This window comes from Phyllostomus hastatus, unplaced genomic scaffold (assembly GCF_019186645.2).
Source record: "Phyllostomus hastatus isolate PE091 unplaced genomic scaffold, TTU_PhHast_1.1 phas_contig_58, whole genome shotgun sequence".
Lineage (NCBI taxonomy): Eukaryota > Metazoa > Chordata > Mammalia > Chiroptera > Phyllostomidae > Phyllostomus > Phyllostomus hastatus.
In genome coordinates, this window is record NW_025333916.1 from 57,641,807 (window position 1) to 57,662,012 (window position 20,206).

The following is a 20,206-nucleotide window of genomic DNA, read 5'->3' on the forward strand; positions in this document are numbered from 1 at the left end:
AATTGATTTTTTCCCTTCTCTTTCTATTTCGTGGGTACACTCACTTATATTCATTACTTTTTGCTTAATTATAAAAGCATTTTATGATAAACTAACTCTGAGTATAACTTTCTAGGCATCTCACAGATTGGTATGTAGTAAAATTTTTATTTTCAAAACTTCCTTAATAAATTTTACTTAGCTTTAAATCAACAGGTATTGTGGACAGTATTCTTAAATCCTTGATGGTCAGCTCTTTTGTTTTAGTTTAAAATTTTGTTATTAATTCATTTATTTTATCAAGAGTCAATGAAGCCTATACCACTTCTCCTTTCAGTGGCAAAATATTATCTTCTTATTTAAAATACATATCTTTGGTTATAAGTGAGGTCGAATTTTTAAAATATGTTGACTGGCCATGCATTTGATGATTATTTATTTTTCCTATTGATCTGCATATAAATACGTTATTTACTTATCATGTTTGTTACATTTATTTTTCCTTTGTTCTGGCACTGTAGTATGTTTTCTTGCCTCCTTATAATACAATCTATAGCTGCTGAAATTCTGATTTCCTTTGTAATTCAAAATTCTTCTTCCATTTTTTCCTGTTTTTCCCATTTAACTCTTTAATGCTTTTGCATTTAGAATTCCTTTTTTTGTTAAAATATATAATGGACTGTTTATTGTTTTTAACCTACATCATGATACAGAATAGTTAGCTTATGTCTGACAGCCAGAATTTAAGAGATTTTATTGCAATTACCAAAATTTGAACAATTCTGATATACTAAATTTCATGATAAGGAAAATGCTAAAATTTACAGTTTCAATGTCATTTTGAAATTATTTGTTAAACAGCAAGTCCTCTACTCCCCTATCAGGAACGTCCTACTTATTCATATCATTGTACCAATAACTAAAGAATTCATGTATTAAAGGCATTAAGAAATGTTATATATGCTTTCTAAAATACTGTATTTTCATTACTCAAAGAAAATTCTAACCTAGTTCACAGATAATAGCAATGCATGCTCGGACCATTCTGTCTCTCTCTTGAAGTCCATCATTTCCAACTGCTATTAATGAATTGGCCAAGGAGCTAGGAAACAAGGAAGCATTCACAGTAATCATCTGTAACAGGGAGAAATCAGAAAAAGAAGTTACTTACTTCAAAATATATTTTTAAACCCTACTTTGTCTGAATTGAGATTTTTAAGACCATAGAGCAGGGGTGTCAAACTCATTTCCACAGGGGGCCACATCAGCCTCATGGTTGCCTTCAAAGGGCCGAATGTAATTTTAGGACTGTATAAGTGTAACTACTCCTCAGTAGTTAAATGAGAGCTCGACACTGCCACCAGGTAGAAACAAGGTGCTGGGCTGGATAAAACAAGGGGGAGGGCTGGATTTCGCCCGCGAATCTTGTGTTTGCCACCTGTGTCCTAGATTATTCATAAGTTTCAGGCATCAATTTTAATCTTCTACTTCATGTAAACGTTTCAAAGAATTAATATAAATAATAATTGATATAACTGATGTTAATATCATTACTATGCCAAAATGTTTTGGCTTTTCCCCCCTAATAGTCAAGACCATAAATTAGTTGACCAACAAGATACACCACTTCTGAAATTCTAAGCTCCTCTGGAAGAAAACTGAATTTGTCCCCTCATCCTTTCTCACTTTGCTGTAATAAATGCCTAATAATCTCCTTATCGCTAACATCACTTATTGCTACACCAAAGGCAAACTTAATAATCTATAACCTTCTTAATATTTCAAATAATCATGACAGAAACAGTATGTATCTGGTAATAAACTTTGGGTGAATTTCACCTCAAATGAAAAGTTTAATTGGCAATAACATATTTGGAAAACTGAAAACAGGTAAACATACATGTATCTTCAGTTTGCAAAACACAAAGAAAACACATTGTGTAGTTAATGACTGTTTAATAAATAAAGACTATTTGGTAAATGAAGTATTGCAAAATATGTCCTTGAACTGGGAAGTAGAAGAAAACATTTCCTTCTATTTGGGTGGTGATAAAGTAATACTTTATGTGGGGATAATTAACATCCTGTCCTGGATGTTACTGGATTTATAATCTTGTTGAAAAGTAAGACTTGTGCTATGAAACAATTAGAAGATGTAATATAACTAAATTAAAGATACCCAGGTAATTCCTATAAAGGGCCAAAGGAAAGACATGTATTGGCTAGTATACTTATAAATGATTTATGTTGTTTAAGCAGCATTATATAATATTACAAAGTTCAAACAAAATGATAGAATACACAATCACAAAATAGATTTCCACTAACTACAGAGTTGACGCAAGTTTTCAAATTCATTTCTGAGAATCAGTATTTTCCATTAATCAAAAATGATGGAGAGAGAATGAAAGGAAAAGGTATAGAAAACTGATCTTCCTGGATGAGAAAATTCTAACACTTACGATATTAATTTGTATTTTAATACTTATTGATCTATTATTATGCTTATAAGGAACCTAGAAAAATTCTCTCCCAAATAAAACATAATGTATTCTGAAAAGTGCTGGCTAGGAAGCCAGGTCAAATGGCTTTCAGAGCTCAGTCTCAATCAGTAAACTGTTATCTTGGCCAAATCAATCTTCTCAATGCTTTTGTTTCCTCATTTGTAAAAAGGATGTGTATTACCAAATGCTTTCTAGAATTTAAAGTACAAAATCCTACTCTATAAAGCTAAAGTGTTATGAAAAGAATACCTGCAATTCAATTTTTTTTTTACAAATGAAATCTTATTTTTGTGGGAAATATATGCAAAGAAACTCTTAAATTCTGTGCAAATCAGAAAATACTTTTCTCATAAATCATTGAGTACTAAAAAAAAAAGCCATAGAATTTATTTCTACTGAAATAAAAGTTTAATCATCTTTTTGGGCATGACAGGACAGATATACTGGGTTGGTCAAAAAGCTTGTTTGGTTTTTTTTCCGCTAAGATGGCTCTACTAGCGTTTAGTTGTTTTTAACCTCATTTGAAACAATTTTGTTAGATTGTACTGTGACAGCTGTCTCATCAGTGTGCATTAAAAAAAAACAACTCATCAAACTGGTGAATTTTTGTGCATCCATTATAATATTGATATGGAAGAAAATATGCAACATTTTCGGCATATTATGTTTTATTATTTCAAGAAATGTAAAATACAACTGAAATGCAAAAAGAGATTAGTGCAGTGTATGGAGAAGGTGCTGTGAGTGACTGAATGTATCAGAAGTGGTTTGCACAGTTTTTTGGTACTACTGACATTTTAGCCAGTAATTCTTTGCTGCGGGGCTGTCTTATGCTTTGGGAGATGTTCAGCAGCATCCCTGGACTCTACCCACTAGAAACCAATAGCAGACAGCTGACATCCTCAAAATATCCAAACCAATACAGTTATTGGTAAAAATGAAAAATGTGTCTTTTGGCCAACCCAATAAATTAAAGATCATGAGTAGATAATAATTCGTAAACTGCTATAAAGGAAGACAGAGATCTCTAAGGGGAGCATCTGAAATCTGAGCTGAGACTGAAATGAATACAATGTAGATAACATAAAAACGAAAGGGAGGGAGGTGGGGATGGCTGGGGGCAAGGGGAGAGGTGGGTGGTAAATGCAGACAACTGTAATTGAACAACAATAACATAATTAAAAAATAAATAAAAACAATTAAAAAATGAAAAGAGTGGGAAAGAAATAATGATCATAATAGTAGCATAGGAAACTAGTCTACATGAATAATGGCATCATGAGACAGGTCCTAATTGGGTTGACCAAAAGTTGGCTCTGCCTGCCAAGGTAAGCAGATTGTGCTTAATAACAAAAGCAATCGTGGGTCAATACAGGTTTGGAAATCCAAAGAACTAAGTTCTTGCACTGGATCTGGCAATATCTTGCTATGAATCAAGGGCAAATAATTTCCTTAAATGAATCTCTTTTCAACGGTAAAAAAAGCAAACAAAAGAAACTGATGTATTAACCTCTTGTTACATGGATAAAGAAACGAGAGATGAGGAAAATGATGACTTAGAATTTAAACAGGATAACAAAAAGCAAGAGCTGACCAGTGAAAAACTATATAGCTAATTACAGAAGTAAAAATCAGGAAGACAGCTTGGACTGGAAAGACAGGGAAAAAAGATATTTAAAAAGAAAGACAAAAATAAAACAAAAATGTCCCAAATGACTGAAGTAAGTGAAAGAGAAAAAAAAGTAACAAGAGTATTCCTTAATTATTCATAGAACAAGTTAACCTAAAACAACAAATATTTTTACTTATAAAATAAAGAAGAAAAAAATTTACAGAAAATTTTAAACTTCTTTGAATGCACAGAAAAAACTGTCAGTGACCCAGCAGTTACATTATTATCACTAATTTCTATTACGTCAGTTGCCAAGATGTTACTGGAAAAAAAAAAAAAAAAAAAAAGGTTTGCTTTGGCTGTTAAAAGTACTAACAAAATTATAGTTCCACTGGCCAATAGAGGACACTGTTTATTCAGCAAGTGTGCTTTCCCCTTTAACTGCTTTTATTTTTTTTTTATCTTTTTTTAAATTGCTATTCTATTATAGTTGTCCCAATTTTTCCCCTTTGCCCTCCTCCCCCTTTTGACCCAGGGATTCCACTGCTGGTAATATACTTTAAAAATCCCAAGTTACCAATTCAAAAGAACTTGCACTCCTATGTTGATGCAATAGCTAAATGCTGAAAACAGCCCTTTTAACTTAACTACTTTTAGTTAAACCAAGGAGGATCCCTGTGCCACAACTCTTCCTCTGACCTGTACTCTACCACCAGGTATGAGTAATTTTCCTGCTGTTGGATTCACAAATGGTATCTGCCACAAATTACTATGTACTTCAAAAGATAACACAATTGAATATACTTTTGTTATGGCATTAGTAAATTGTTTCCAAGAATCTGTTTACTTTGACTGGCTATTTTATAAACTATAATGGGTAAAAGCAAAATAAAAATAAAATATTCTCTAAATAATTCAAAGAAGCTGAATTTCATTGTTTGAATCCATTTTGAGTCATAATTTCTTCTGGATGCGGTTTCTAGGGCAACGATTCTCAAAGTGTGGTCCGGGAAATGAGGATCTCTAGGACACTTTCAGGCACTCTGCAAAGTCAGAACTATTTTCATAATAAAACAAAAACATTACTCATCTTTTTTATACTCTCATTCTTTCACAAGTATATACTAAAGTTTTCCAGAGGTCCCATTGCATGTGAAATCACAACAGACTGAATTCAAAAGCAAATATAATAATCCAGCTATCTTCTATCAAAACATTACAGAGATTTGTAAAAATCTAATATAATGTCACTCTACTCATTACTTTTCTTTTTAGCAAATACTTTATAAAAATGTTATGTTTACATGTAATGAGTTTATAATTTTCATGTTAATATATATTTTAATTTCTTAATGTATATTCTAGTATGATAAATACTGACACATACAATGCCAATAACCACAAAGTCATTCTAGGTTCTTCGGAACCAAGTTTGTTTTCTTATCTTGAATTCTCAAAATCATGGTGATAGGAGAGACTGTATGAGTAAGTAAACACCATAAATCTAATTTTTACATTTAAATTTAAAGAGTCAAACCATGGTCTCTTCCTATAACAGAAATTCACGACCTCTAATACCAGTCTCAATAAAACTGCAAACATCTCTTAAGACATCTCATCCATTTACTTTTTCCTTACTATGTTTCACCAGTGGATAATTACTAACTACAAGCTAGACAACTGGAAGAAAAAGAAAAAAGGGAATCTACTTAATGTACAAACTCAACACTGTACCATTTTGGAGCATGCATTGAATTCCAAGGTGTGGAAAGAGCTAAAAAATTTAATTGCTAAGTAATTTTAATGTTTTTACATCAGAACATACATACACATTATGAGTCTTATGAATGTTCAGAATCAAACACGATACTTTACATGAAATGTGATGAAACTCTTACAGCAGCTATGTCCCAACCAAGTTAACTCCCTCTCAGTTCCCTGTTCCTCTGTCCCCAGGACATCACAGTACATTAAACCACAACAAAAACTCCTTGAGGGTCTCTCATCAGAAGCGCTATGATGACTCTTAACACATTCTCTTGAGGAGTTTAGATTTTGACCTTTTACCATGTACCAAGGCCTGTCCTGCTTATTGCAATTGCCTATAGACTGTACCCAAATTCATCTTCAAAACAGCTGTAACTATCTGTGGCATCCATTTAACAGTACGAACTCCAAGCATACACGGAAGAGAAAATCAGAGGAAAGAGCAAGCAGTCCTCTTTTCTGAACAACATATCAAAGCAATAATTTCATTTACTTGTCTACTAAAGGGAGAAATATTCTGTACAATATACATTTTAAAAATATTATCCTAGCTATACCCAATCACATAGAATAATTACACAAAATGTTTATTCTAATCTTGAAGTTTAACAGAACTATTTAACTCATATAATTTAACAAAATGTTTAATGAGAATTTAGCCTTTACATTTTAATAGAAAGATTTTACAAAATAGCGTTAAATCCAACAATGTAACATACTCTCCTGAACACCACAATGCTGCCTTCACTCTTCGACATGGAGCATACCTTTCTGACTAATCGAAGTGCTTGCGTCCTCTCCACCTCGTTGCTCTGCTGTATGTCAATGCACCTAAATAATATACGAAATAGTTATTGATAAAAGTCTTAACAATTTCCTATCAAACAACAACACTAGATCGGACACATATTCAAGATGTCAATATGGTACTTAAAATTTTTATTACGCATCAATTTGTACTACCAGCAGATATTTATTTAGTTAGCTTATATATCTCTAGTGATAAATACTTGTTATAATAAAACATTTCAAAACTGTTTCATTTACAACTCTAGGAAAGTACACAGAACATAGTAAGTAATTCACAGATTTATATATGTCTATACAGAAATAATAATCACAAAGCAAAGTACTGAAAATCTACTGAAAGAAACATTCATCTGTTTTTGATAAAATTCAGACATTTTATACAAACTGTGAAAGAAAAATATTTTAAGCCTATGATTTAGTTAATTGCGATTTTAACCGGGCCTAAATTTTACATACAGGGATTGGCAAAAATAGGTTTACAGTTGTAAAACACAGTTTATTCTTGCATTATTTATTATTATTGTATTATTTTTCATATGAACTATAAACCCCTGTATTATAAGCTAAAAGTCATATGTACTAACCACAATAATTCTATTTCACCAAAATATAATTTGAAATCTGAATGTACTTCAAAACTTAATGTTCTATCAAATAGCACTTAACTGACTCTTCTCTCTAAAATTTATTAAATTTTTCAATTTCTCAAGTCTTTGATTTATGTTGCATGATAAGTCACTCTCACTTATATTTAGACAGTTAATTTTTCTAATCAGTGTTTTATATATATAGTGTGCTGTTCAAAAAGCATTTCTTCTCTCTGTATGCAACAGAATACCCTCTCCGGCCAGATTAGAGAGGCTTGGCTCAGACCGACACCCCTGCCACAACAACTGTAAAGGTTGAACAAAGTACTTTGTAAAGCCACTGTTAAAAGAACAATGAATACTAATCCCTGGAAACAGAGGCACAAACTCCACATCCACCCCAGGCTTTCTACGTGGGCCTTTGTCAATACCGACTTTTAAGGAAATGGTCTTAGCAGAAAGCAAAAAAGTCTTGTTGTGCTGGAGGGACAGGTTGAACTTTGGGGAAACCAAAGTGGCTGAGACTTGAGGGGAAAAAACCCCACAGGAAGCAAAGATAGGAAGGTGAGTGCAAATCTGCATGCAATCTCCTATTTAAGCTGTATGCCAATATCTACGTTGTGCAAAAGCAGGGTTAAAATCCAAGAAAGCAAGCTAAAAGCTACTGCTGAGAAGCAGATATTTTAGCAGGTATGTAATACTCTAAGATAGATGTTAGGCCTCAAGACTGGTCAAGGTGAAGAGGTTCTGCTAAACATCTACACTTTTATTTGAGATCCCAAATAGCCACTTCCTAGAGCAAAGGCAAAGCGAAAACCAAACTTTAACAGAGTCAGTGCTATACACCAACATTCTAGAATAAACCTTGACTCTCTTAAGGGGAGAGTAACATTATCCGTAGCCAAAAATTCTGAATACACAATGTTCACATCCAATCAGATAATAAGGTATGCTTTAAAACAAACAAAAGGCCAAGTAACAAAAAACTAAATAAAAGAAAATGACTAGGAACAGAACACAGGTGATTCACAAATTGAAGTTCAAGGCTCTATAAACAACTATGCATAATATGCTCAAGAAATCAGAAGGAAAGATGGAGAAATAGGTAGACCTAGAATCTTTAAGTAAGAGTAAAATAAATCATAGAAATACAACAACTAATGTTGTTAGTTATTCAAGAGAATGATTTACTAGTAAGATGAAGGAACTAAAAAAAATCGCATTGAAACACAAAGATTAACAACAACAAAGGATGAAAATATAGTAAGGGCATCAGAGACACTTGGGACAGTAAACAGATTCAACTATATAGTTGGAGTACCAACTATAGGTAGGACAGAATATTACCAAAAACTTTCAAAGTAGCCAGAGGGAAAAAGATACATCACTTAAAAGGAACAACAAAAAGTGAGCTACTTACTGTTCAACAGGTTAAAGAAAAAAAATTCAGAATACTTATTTGAAGCATTGAACAAAAGTAACTGGTCATAAAAACAGCCTTCCAATAGGAAGACAAAATAGGGGCATTTATAGGCAAATAAAAGATGAGAGAATGCATCTCCAGTAAAGCTGTCCTACAAGAAACATTCAAGAAAGTTCACCAAACAGATAGGAAGAGATCCAAGATGAAAGTATGGAAATGCAAAAAAGGAAGAATACTGGAATACATAAATAATGTAAGTAAATACCAGTAGTTGCAGTTTAAGACAAAAACAGTACTATCCCTGTGAGGTTACAAATTTATGTAGAAATAAAAAATAAAGCAATAATGCAAAAGAAGGGAGAGGATATAGTTAAAACTGCAAGAGGTTTCCTGCATTGTGCTGGTTTTAATAAAGGAGATAGACCTTATAATACACAAAGAATACACCTGTTGTAATCCCTAGGGCAACTGCTAAAGAAACATGTATAGAAAAAAAAATTCTTGATTATTCCAATAGAAAATAGGAGCAACACAAGAACAAAGAACAGATATGACTGACAATAGACTGCAACAGCAAGATTAGCAAACAAACTCAAATATATGAGAAAACTGACAGCTAGATGACAGTCTCTCTCTCATACTTGTGTGTGTGTACATAAAATTACATTAGACAAAGCCCAGGGACCACGTATTTAAACCACTAAACATAGTCTAATCACTCCAATTAGAAGATAAAGGTGTCAAACCAGAATATTTTTAAAAAAACAATTTAATGTTTATAGGAGAGAAACTTAAATGTAAGGACAAAAAGATAAAAAGTGAAAGGATGGGAAAAGATAGATTAAACAAACCCTAAGTAGAAGAAAGTTACTGAAGCTATATTTAGATAACATAAACATTCATAAAAGTTCTACTAGGGATAAAGAGAGACATTTCATAAATATAAAAGGATTAGCCAAATGTGAAGGTTTAATGTTTGTTATTATGAATGCCATAACAAACTTTCAAAATATAAAAAGCAAGAACTGATGACACAAGAAGTGGAAAAACTTAATAATACTAACGGTACTATATCTGTTAAAGAAAAATTGAGTCCACAATCTTAAAACTCCTAAGAAAGAAAACCCCAGGCCCAGACTTACTTTCTGATGAATTCTAATATTCATGTAAGAAAAAATAATACCCATCTTATATAAATTCTTTCACATATGAGGGTAAAGCTTCCCTAGTTGTTTTATAAAGCAATCATACTCTTGATACAAAACCAAATAAGGACATCAGAAGAATGGAAAAACATGGGCCAACACATCTCATGAACATAGCTGCAAAAATGTGCCACAAAATATTAGCAAACCAAATTCAATTATACATGAGAAGGGCCAGGCATCACAAACAAGTGGTGTTTACTTCAGGAATGCAAACAAAAAAATAAGAAAAAATCCTTTTAAAGCCTACAGCAAATTTCATACGTAAGGGCAAAATACTGAACACTTTCAATGTGAGCTTAGCAGCAAAACAGACTTTCCACTATAACCATTTTTAAGTCAGTGCACTATTCTAGCCAATGCAATACTGAAGAAAAAATAAAGATATAAAGATTGGAAAGGGAAAAAATAATATGGTCATCACTTGCAATTAATGCTTATATAATAAAAACTCCAAAATAATTTTAAAAACAATTAGAATTGAAAGTAAACACAGCAAGATGACTAGATAAGAGATTAGTATACAAAAAGAAAAATGCAGCCCCAACTGGTGTGGCTCAGTGGGTTGAGCACCAGCCTGTGAACCTAAAGGTCGCCAGTTCAATTCCTAGACAGGGCACATGCCTGGGTTGTGAGCCAGATCCCCTGTTGGGGGTGTGTGAGAGAATGCTGATGAGATGTTTCTCTTCCTTTCTCCATCCCTTACTCTCTCACTAAAAATAAATAAATGAAATCTTTATAAAAAAGAGAAATCCAAAATGATGTTTCTATATGTTAGCAAAAATTATTATTTTTTAAAGATTTTTTTATTTGTTTATTTTTAGAGAAGGAAGGGAGGGAGAAAGAGAGAGAGAGAGAAATATCAATGTGCGGTTGCTGGGGGCCATGGCCAGGCATGTGCCCTGGCTGGGAATTGAACCTGCGATGCTTTGGTTTGCAGTCCACGCTCAATCCACTGAGCTAACCCAGCCAGGGCAGCAAAATTATTTTAAAAATTATATTAATAAAAGTATATAAATCATAAAACATATCTTAAATAAACCTAACAACTATGTGCCAGACCTCTGCACAGAACAGTACAAAATGTTGAGAAAAATTAAAGTTCCAAATAAGTAAAGGTTTGGAAGATTCTACATCATTAAGATGTCAACTCACCCCAAATTAACCTAGAGCTTCAATGCAATTACTACTAAAATCCCAGAAAGTTTCATGGAAATGGACAAGGTGATCATAAAGTTCACACAGAACCCACAAAACGCCAACAGTCTTGAAGAAAAGCAGATAGAGGACTTACATTAACACGTGTCAACACATTATCAAGCTGCAGTCACTAAAACAGTGTAAGAATACACAAACAGACCTACTGAAGAGAATACAGAACGCAAAAATTAATCCATATTTACCTTGTTATCTTATTTGTAACGAGAGACACTAGTGAAAGAAAAATCTTTTCAATAAATATTTACTGGATATCCATAAAGGTAAAAATGAATCATTACTTACTGAAATGCATTGAGGAATAAATCTTTTAGGGGAAAACATAGACTATCATCTTTCAAAGAGACCTAAAGTATTAACAATAAAATAACCAACCTCTAAATTGAATTTTATTAAGGAAAGTGAAAAGGGAAGGCAGACTGATTTGGAAAAAAATATTCTCAATATGCATACCTCTGTATGAATATTAAAGGAATCATACATAGAAGACATCAAGAACTCCTACACAACAAGACAATCAAATTTACGAATGAGCAGAAAAACGAGGATACCCAAATAGTCAATAAGCAAATGAAAGGTGCTTAACATCACTACTCACCCGGGAAATGCAAATTAAAAGCACAATTGTAATTCACAATGAAAAACAGAGCCCAAAGGCTAAAATTAAAGACTGAAAATATCAAGTGCTGACGAGGATGTGGAGAAACTGGAACTCTCAGAAACTGTTGGTAATAATGTGAATCGGTACAATCATTCTGGAAAATTGCTGGCAGTATTTACTAAAGCTAAAAACACACGAGCATGACCCAGCAAGTCCACTGCTACATATACACCTGAGAGAAATGAGTGCATATGTAAGCCCATCAACAGAATCATACAGAATGTTCACACTTTATTCACAATAGCCAGACACTGAAAACAATCCAGGAAATCATCAACAGAATGGAATACATTAATTGTAGTCTGTATATAACATGAAAAAGTACACAGCAATTTAAAAACATCAATATGGATAAATCTCATAGATAAGAAAAAAAAGAAAAGAGTAACCACGTACTTTTAATATATGATGTTCAAGACAGGAAAAGCTAGTCTACAATGAGAAAGGCCAGAGTAATGCTTATTACAATAGTACTTGGAGACACAAGGAAACCTGACTAAGATGCTGAAAATGTTCTTCTACATCTTTTTCAGGATAACAAGGTACTTGATTGTTTGTATCTGTAAAAATGATCAGGCTTTACACTAAAAATATGTAGAGTTTATGGTAGGTATGCTAAAACTCAATATATAATTTTCAAAACATATAAAACCATAAGACAACTCTTAGAAAATTACCTGGCTATTAAATAGTCCACTTTCAGTTTAAGCACCTTCTGTAGAATACTGGAGTCTTGGATGAGATACCGAAGAGCTCGTAGCCCTGCAGCCCGCACTTCTTTTGCTTCGTTCAACAAAGCTAACCGCAAGCTGTTAGAAAACAAAAGTTTTGCTGCATAAGTTTCGGATACATGTAAAACTATGGTGTTGGGAACCGCCCTGCCTTGTTTCAGAAGCTGTAATCCCCCCGTGGCTAAGGCTGAGTGGGCGACCTTTGGAACATAAGCCACTAAGAAGACAAAGCTTATCTTCCTTGTAGGGGCGCCACCTCTGCCCCCTTTCTCTTCACCCTGCTTGGCCCTGGGCAGATGAACCGTGAGAGAGTGGCCGAGGCGCTCCGAGGCTTTTTCTCCTCTTGAGAGAGAAGCCACGCCGTCCCTTCACCTCCACAGGACTCGGTAGTCCATGTGAGTTTGTCTCGTCTCATCCAAAACACTGCGGACCCCAGGAGCTGGGATCCGCATCATTATGGTACCCAATTCTTCCTCAGTTGAAATAAGCAAAACTGTTAGTCATTGTTTTTTTTAAATCCTCACCAGACGATGTATTTATTTACTCTTTTTTTTTTTTTTTTGAGAGAGAGAGGAAAGGGGTAGGGAGCAAAAGAGAAAGAGAGAAACACTGATGCAGAAATATGGATAGCTGCCTCCCCTATGCGCCCCAACCAGGGATCAAACCCACAACCCAGGTTGTGTGTCCTGACTGGTGATCGAACCCACAACCTTCTGGTGAATACTAGGATACTCCAACCGAGACATCTGGCCAGGGTAAAACTACTAGTCATTTCACACATATAAAAATCATTTGCTATACGCCATGAACCCTCACTAATGAAATTTTTAAATCTGGACCTGCTTGGTACATTCTCACCAACCAAAACAAGTTATTGAGGTTTGTTCTATCTTCTGTAGTTTATTTTATATAAACAATGAGATATTAAATATTCCTTTTTCAAGCTGTATCACATATGCCACTATAATCTATTTCCCCCTATCTGCCTACCTACTTTCACTCCTCTCAAATAATCATTGGTTTAAGACAATAAATAAAAATGCTTTATAATGACAGCAGGCACAGGTTACTTATACCAACTTTAATTACCAAGGATGCCAAAAAGATGGTTATTAGTACTGTAATGTGATGCCTTTATTAGTGGGCTTGATCAACAAGTTTGCCCTTAAGAAGTTTAAATTGGGTCAATCCATTTTTCAACTTTAGCTTTGGTTCTTTATATTTGATACTTACAAAACTTCAGAACAGGTAACAAATTTTGAAATCTTGAATTTTTCTAATGTTCAAACAATTGTTTTTATAAGATCACATATGTGGTGCTAAAGTATCCCAATTTTAATTTAAAAAACCCAAAATGATAACACTAAAATCCATAAGAGGTAAGAGAAGAAACTGAATTATACTTACCAAATAATAATATCCTCATAGTTAAAACCCAGTTTTTCTTCACTGTGGCCAATATCACAAAGAAGCTGTCAGAAAGACAAAACAAGTATGTGTGTATTTGTTATATATTGTCTCTATATATTACTCTTTTAGACTGGAAAATAAGATATTTTAAACAAAATTTTAAAAATATGGTTCTGTAATTCAAATATAAAGATTTCTATCATTACTTTTTATTTGATCTGTCAGTTTTAGGTTTCTTTAACCCTCCTTTCTGGCCTTTATTTGAACTGACCAATTATTTGGGATTATTCTATTTGCCCCCCTCAATAGTTTTATCATTCTTTTTGTGGTTACCATAGAGATCATAACATGCACTTTTGACTTATTATAGTCTCACAGAAATTATTACTTTATCCCATCCTTAATAATGCTAGGCTCTTATAACACTTTAACTTCACTTACTACCCTCATCTTTCACTTTGTTATAACTGTTTTGTCACCTGTAACTTAAAATCCATTTAACAAAAATTGTTATTTTTGTTTTTAGTTAATATTTAGTTAATATCAATTTATACATATTTACTCACAAATTCACCTTTTCTATTATTCTTTACAGAAAATTCTTCCTTCAGTCTGAAGAATCCTTTTTGTTGTTATGGATTTATTTGTATTTTCATTTTGTTAATTTTCAGCCAAGATTGCTAATAATGGATTCTTTTGATTTTTGTTTGTCTGGAAATGATTTTTTTTCATTTTTATTTTTGAAGGATATTTTGTGAGGTTTATAGATATTTTATGTTAGGTCTATTTTCTCAAAAATTTTTCAAGATGGCTTCCATGGTTTCTGTTGAGAAGTTTGAAGTCAATCTTACTGTTGGCTCCTTTGAAGATCATAGCCTTTTTCTCAGACTCCTTTCACAATTTTTTTCTTAATCTTTGGTTTTCAGAAATCTTATTGTTCGGGTTTCTTCTATCTTGATTAGGGAAAAGGAAAATTCCCAAATCTCTGGGTTAACATATTATATTAGTTTTAGAAAGTTCTGAACATTATCTTTTCAAAATTACTTCTGTCCAATTCTCTCTCTTCTCTCCTTCTGGCAATTGAAATGCTGAAACATTTTGTGTCTAGTACAAATCTCCAAACCTCCTTTTTCTGTTTTCTCCATTCTTTTTTATATCTATGCTTTAGTTGGATATACTCTATTTATTTGTCTTCTGATATGTCTAATTTTCTATTATACCTATCTATTAAGCTTTTAAGTTTAAATATTGTATTTTTCCTTCTTGAATGTTCACTTAATTCTGTATACATCCAATGCTATAATAAAAATCATTTTTTACCTATTTTCTTCATAGCTTCTTCGATTTTGACAGTAATCATATTTTAAACATTTAAGTGCTTATTAACTAAGTGGATGTGAATGATGGGGATCATCCCTCAGTTTGTTTCTATCATTTGGTTTTCCTTTTGTCCTAATCCTATACAGCCTGTCTTTTGGTGGATCCCGCCCGTCACCTTTGTATATAACAACTCGCCCAGATTCCTCATGATGTTCTCTCTGTTAGGCCACTGGACAAGGCTGAGTCCAGACTGGGGTGCTGCCCTGGGAAGACGCGGTCTTCCCCTGGGTTTTCCTTTCCCCTCCCTACCCCCAGGCTTCCACTGACAGCTTGTTTTTCAGGGGCCTAGATCAGAAAAGGACATATCTAATTTAGTAAAGAAACTGAACACTATATTAAACCCTCTTTTTAACTCTTTCAGTTTACACAACACACCGCATACACACGCATTTATAATACACCAGAGAAGGATAAATACCTTCTGGTGGTCCCCTCTGGAGAACGGTGTTTTTGTCGGAGTGGGGAGACAGATGGGAAGTACGTGAGAAAAGACTTCGACTTTCACTATGTATTGTTCTGTACCATTTCAATTTTTCATATTTAGTTTATATTATTTTTGAAGTTTTAAAACAGAATGACATAAAGACTCCTTTGAAGGTTTTAATATAAATACAGGAAAAGAGAACTTTTAGAATATAAAAAAAGCTGAAATATTTTCATCTTTAATAACAGGCCTTTATGAGCATGTTGATAGTTTTAAAATAGAATACGAAGATTATATCTGCCAGCAGGCTGTTAAACATATTACTTTATCCAGTGGAATGATGTCAGAAAGCAAGCACGCTGTGTGACAGTCACATGGTTATCGGATCACATCGCTAGCACCCTCTCTTCATACCTCAAAAGGTTTAAAATTCTGGAGATGAAGCCCCCCTTACACAACGTTTTAGCCCACTGATCTACTAAATTAACTTAATCATAAGAGCTAGGCTTATTCTTAACAAAACAAAGGCTAATATAACAAAAACTCACTTAAAATGCAAAATGTTCCCAATGTTAATATAATAACTTTAAACATTCATTATGTGCCAGATTTTGGGATAGAGAGGGATGTAAGAGTAGAAAAAGAATTATTAGGTATTTCTTAAAGAAACTTTGTTTAATAAGACAGTAACCCACAACAGATTATAAAAGACCAGACAAAATGCACTAGACGCACACATAACCTGCTATGGCAACACAGAGAAGGGTGGCCACACTGACTCCCGAAAGCAACGAGTCTCCCGGCGTCATCATTCTTCTTCTCATTTTCTTAGTCTATAGAGCTATTCTTAAGAGATCTCTGAGAATGTCTACATTTTATTCTATAAAGAAATAAACACAGATTTTTGTAGGAATACCAGCTCTGTAATATTTATCATTAATCTAGCTAACAAAATGGAATTCAAAGACACATTATGATTAAATTTAGTAAGCACTTATTCTGTGCTAGGTACTTGGAGAAATTTAATAACACAATCTGCAGAGATTTATTTACAGCAGTGGTTCTTGACCGGGGGCAGCTCTGTCTCCCACGAAGTACCTGGAATGTCTGAGACATTTCTGCTTGTCACTGCTGGTGGAGGTGTGCTTCTGGCACCTAGTGGGCAGAGGTCACAGAAGCCCCTGAGTACCCTAAAGTGAACACGACAGCCTCCCAAAAGAAACCATCATCTCACCTAATGTATCAATATTGCTGAGGTTGAAAAACCCTTTTATACCAGCTTACCAATCTGTAACTCAAGCTATTAAGCAGACTTGTCCTCTTAGAGTTAGCTCCCCTTCCGCCCCCCAAAAAGCCCCTGGAAAAGTGGAAAAAATATAATACAAAACCAAAACCAAACCCCATGTCAGAAGGCACTACACGTTACGTGTCTGGCACTGTACGCGGCAGACCTAGCTTCTAATGGCTGCACGATTACCTTAGAGTAAAATATCAGGCCATGACTGCCTTGCTGGTCAGGGTCAGCTAGGCTGTAAGCCCTCTTCTATTTAAAGCTCGTACTTTTCCCATTTATCGCCCAGCAGTCAGAACAGATTTTATCAAGTCCAATGTTTGTGGACAGCCCCTCAAACCCCAACTCAAGGTTTAGTCCCTTACTAGAAAAATTCTACGTAAGTCTGGTTATCCAGGTCAAAGAGCAAACAGAAGGGCTTCTGTAACCCAGCACCAGGGCCAGGAGGGAATGTGAAAGCTGTAGAGCAACCATATGGCAAAACAAAAAACCAACGAGAATACAAAAAGCCCCAAAGCCTAGGAGCTTCACTACAGAGATAAACCATTCTATACTGTACAGTGGTACAAGAGGGAGCGGGAAGGAGGGAGGAAGGAATGAGGGGCGGAGAGAAGAGGAATGCCTAGGGCAGGGTAAAGAGAGAGGAGATGAAAGGGAAACAGGGGAAGAAGCAGAGAGGGGAGGGGATGGAAAGGGCAGAGGGAAGGCGGAAGGGGGAGGAGATTAGAAGGGCACAAATCTCGCAGAGGCCAAGCTGGGGAGCAACTCAGCAAACTACTGTGGGGGAAAGTCAAAGACACAGAAATAAGGAAATGAAGTAGAAAAAAAGAAGACAGCAAATGACCCTAACCCAAGGAAGCATGGGGGCTAGACAGAGAGATAAATGGGGAATAAAGAAGAAAAAAGAGGTGTCCCACAGATTACTAGAAAAAGACGTCTAAATCACTCCTGTTTGAAAAAGTACACTGTCCATTATGGTTGGTGCCTACTAAGCTGCAAGTGCCTATGGGAACTGGAAATGGGGCCAGTCTGAACTGAGATGTGCTGTAAGTGTAATTCACACAGTAGATTTTAAAGAGTACGAAACAATGTTAAATAGCCCATATAATATATTGTATTTTATACTGATTCCACCAACTGATAATAATATGGATATGTTGGATTAAAGAAAATATATTACTAAAATAATTTCACATTTCCTTTTACTTTTTTAGTGTAGGTACTAGAATTTTAAAAATTACGTATGTGGCTCACACTGTATTTCTAGCGGACGGTACTACTCTACATTTCTAAGAACGCTTTAGAACCTGCACGGCTGCCAGAAGGAAGTGAGAGAAATCACTGCCATTCTTATATCCATCCCCAGCTTTCAGAACCCTAAATGTCAGGGGTGGGAAACAATTACCTAGGTGTCAACTGATTTATAACAACGGCCATGAGTTCGAACAGGACAGAAATCTCTACTAATGTTTTTAATTGTTAGATCCAAGCAAGTGATAAAGACTTATTAAAGTTGCGTGAATGGTGAAATAAAACTGGAAATGTAATAGAAGGGAGTTAACACAGGAGATGCCACTGGCAACTTTGGAGCAACTTTGGGTCTTAACGACTTGCCATTATCTGACCAGTGCAGTGAAGGAAGTTATTGAATAGTTTCTTTACATTCTTGAAAATAAAAGCACACATAGGAGTAGTCTTGAAAATACCTCCTCAAGCACCTATTCAATGTTTTTGAAAGTTGTTTTTAAATAATCCCTTTCTCATCTCTCATAAGTTTCTCATCCGTTATATAAATATAAATGCCAGAATATCTCAAAACTTCACTAAAAATGCATATGTACTTTCTTCCCTATGAAGAAAACTAACCTATTTTTTATTTGTTGCACAACACCATGTTGACAAAATCATTTTGTTACATAGTGACTATATTCTTATACCCTTATATTTCTTAAAATCAAATCAAACCTAAGCCACAGTCCAATTACTAGAAAGGAAAGAATTAAAGATTTTAGAGGGTTAAAACAGAGCCATTCCCACTTTAACATACACAGAAATTCACCAGAGAATCTTTATTAAAATGTCCATTCTGATTCTGGGGCTGAAGACAGTGCCTTTCAAACAAGCGCTAAGTTGACGCCAATGACGCGGGTCTGTGGATCACACTTAGAGTAGGACGAGGTTAAAACATACAATTATCCCCACATTTAAAATGGAGCAGAACAATTTTTATTTAGTAAACTAAAATGGGAAAGTAAGTTTTTTCCCAAAGGATCCATTCTGATTTATATTTATGGTATTACCTCAAATAATAAGCATTTTAGTGTTTCCAAGAGTTGGCTGTCCAGAATTACCAGGTTCAAAAACATACCAAGACATCAAACTCAGGAATTCTTGGCTGCTAACAGAGATCGAGTGAATATTTATTTGGGATGAGGATCCCTACATTTATCTTAGGCTCTAACTGAGGTCCAGACAATGGGAACAGACCATCAGAGAAAGAGAAAGTTCTAATATTTCTCTGGGAATTATGGTCATGCCTATGAAATGCAACACACACATGTACTTATGTATAAACATATCATATATCAACAAATAAAAATAAGTAAAAAAAGGCAAAATAAATACATCAGTATGTGAATAACAGTGAAGACTGGATTATGGACTTCTCAGTAATTTTTTTCTTTATTCTTTTCTGAACCTACCAAATTTTCTATAAGTATATAATACTTCCATTATTCAAATACACTTTTAAACGTAAAAGCACATGACAAAATCCTTAAGAAGTACCACAGGAAAGCACTAATACTGAGTGAATACTCAAGAATTCTTATTGATCGTTAAGAAGCATCTAATAAGTATAATAAGGAAAAACAAATTTTAGATGATAACGTGAATAAAGAATAGAGTTACTTACCTTAGTAAAGTTATTCAAATGGCCCAGCTTTCTCATATTTGAAACCCCTTGCAATTTGGCTACATTCTGGAGAATCTCCCTTAAGTTATCAGAAGGCTCTAGAAGAAAAGACAGATAATTTAACATAACTTAAAAGAGTATTTTCCTAACCAAATACATATAACATGCAGTATTAGAATTTTACAATTTGGCTTTTGGTTTACGTTCTTACTCTCTATCTCAAATCCACCCACTTGTGTGACATCTAAGTCCACATGGATGACTCACTCAACGTCCCTCACATCTACATC

At 34.2% G+C, this 20,206-nt stretch overlaps 1 protein-coding gene across 4 annotated transcripts in view; it reads right to left on the reverse strand.

Annotated features, from left to right (window-relative positions):
* Positions 1-20,206, reverse strand: part of RICTOR (RPTOR independent companion of MTOR complex 2) — a 98,332-nt gene that overhangs the window by 49,926 nt on the left and 28,200 nt on the right. For all 4 annotated transcript variants that reach the window (XM_045847769.1, XM_045847767.1, XM_045847768.1 and 1 more), the window contains exons 3-7: positions 19,917-20,014; positions 13,905-13,969; positions 12,444-12,575; positions 6,630-6,693; positions 987-1,113 (exon numbers count right to left, since the gene is read on the reverse strand). In XM_045847769.1, the coding sequence (XP_045703725.1) occupies positions 987-1,113; positions 6,630-6,693; positions 12,444-12,575; positions 13,905-13,969; positions 19,917-20,014 (486 nt within the window). The remainder of the gene's footprint in view (positions 1-986; positions 1,114-6,629; positions 6,694-12,443; positions 12,576-13,904; positions 13,970-19,916; positions 20,015-20,206) is intronic.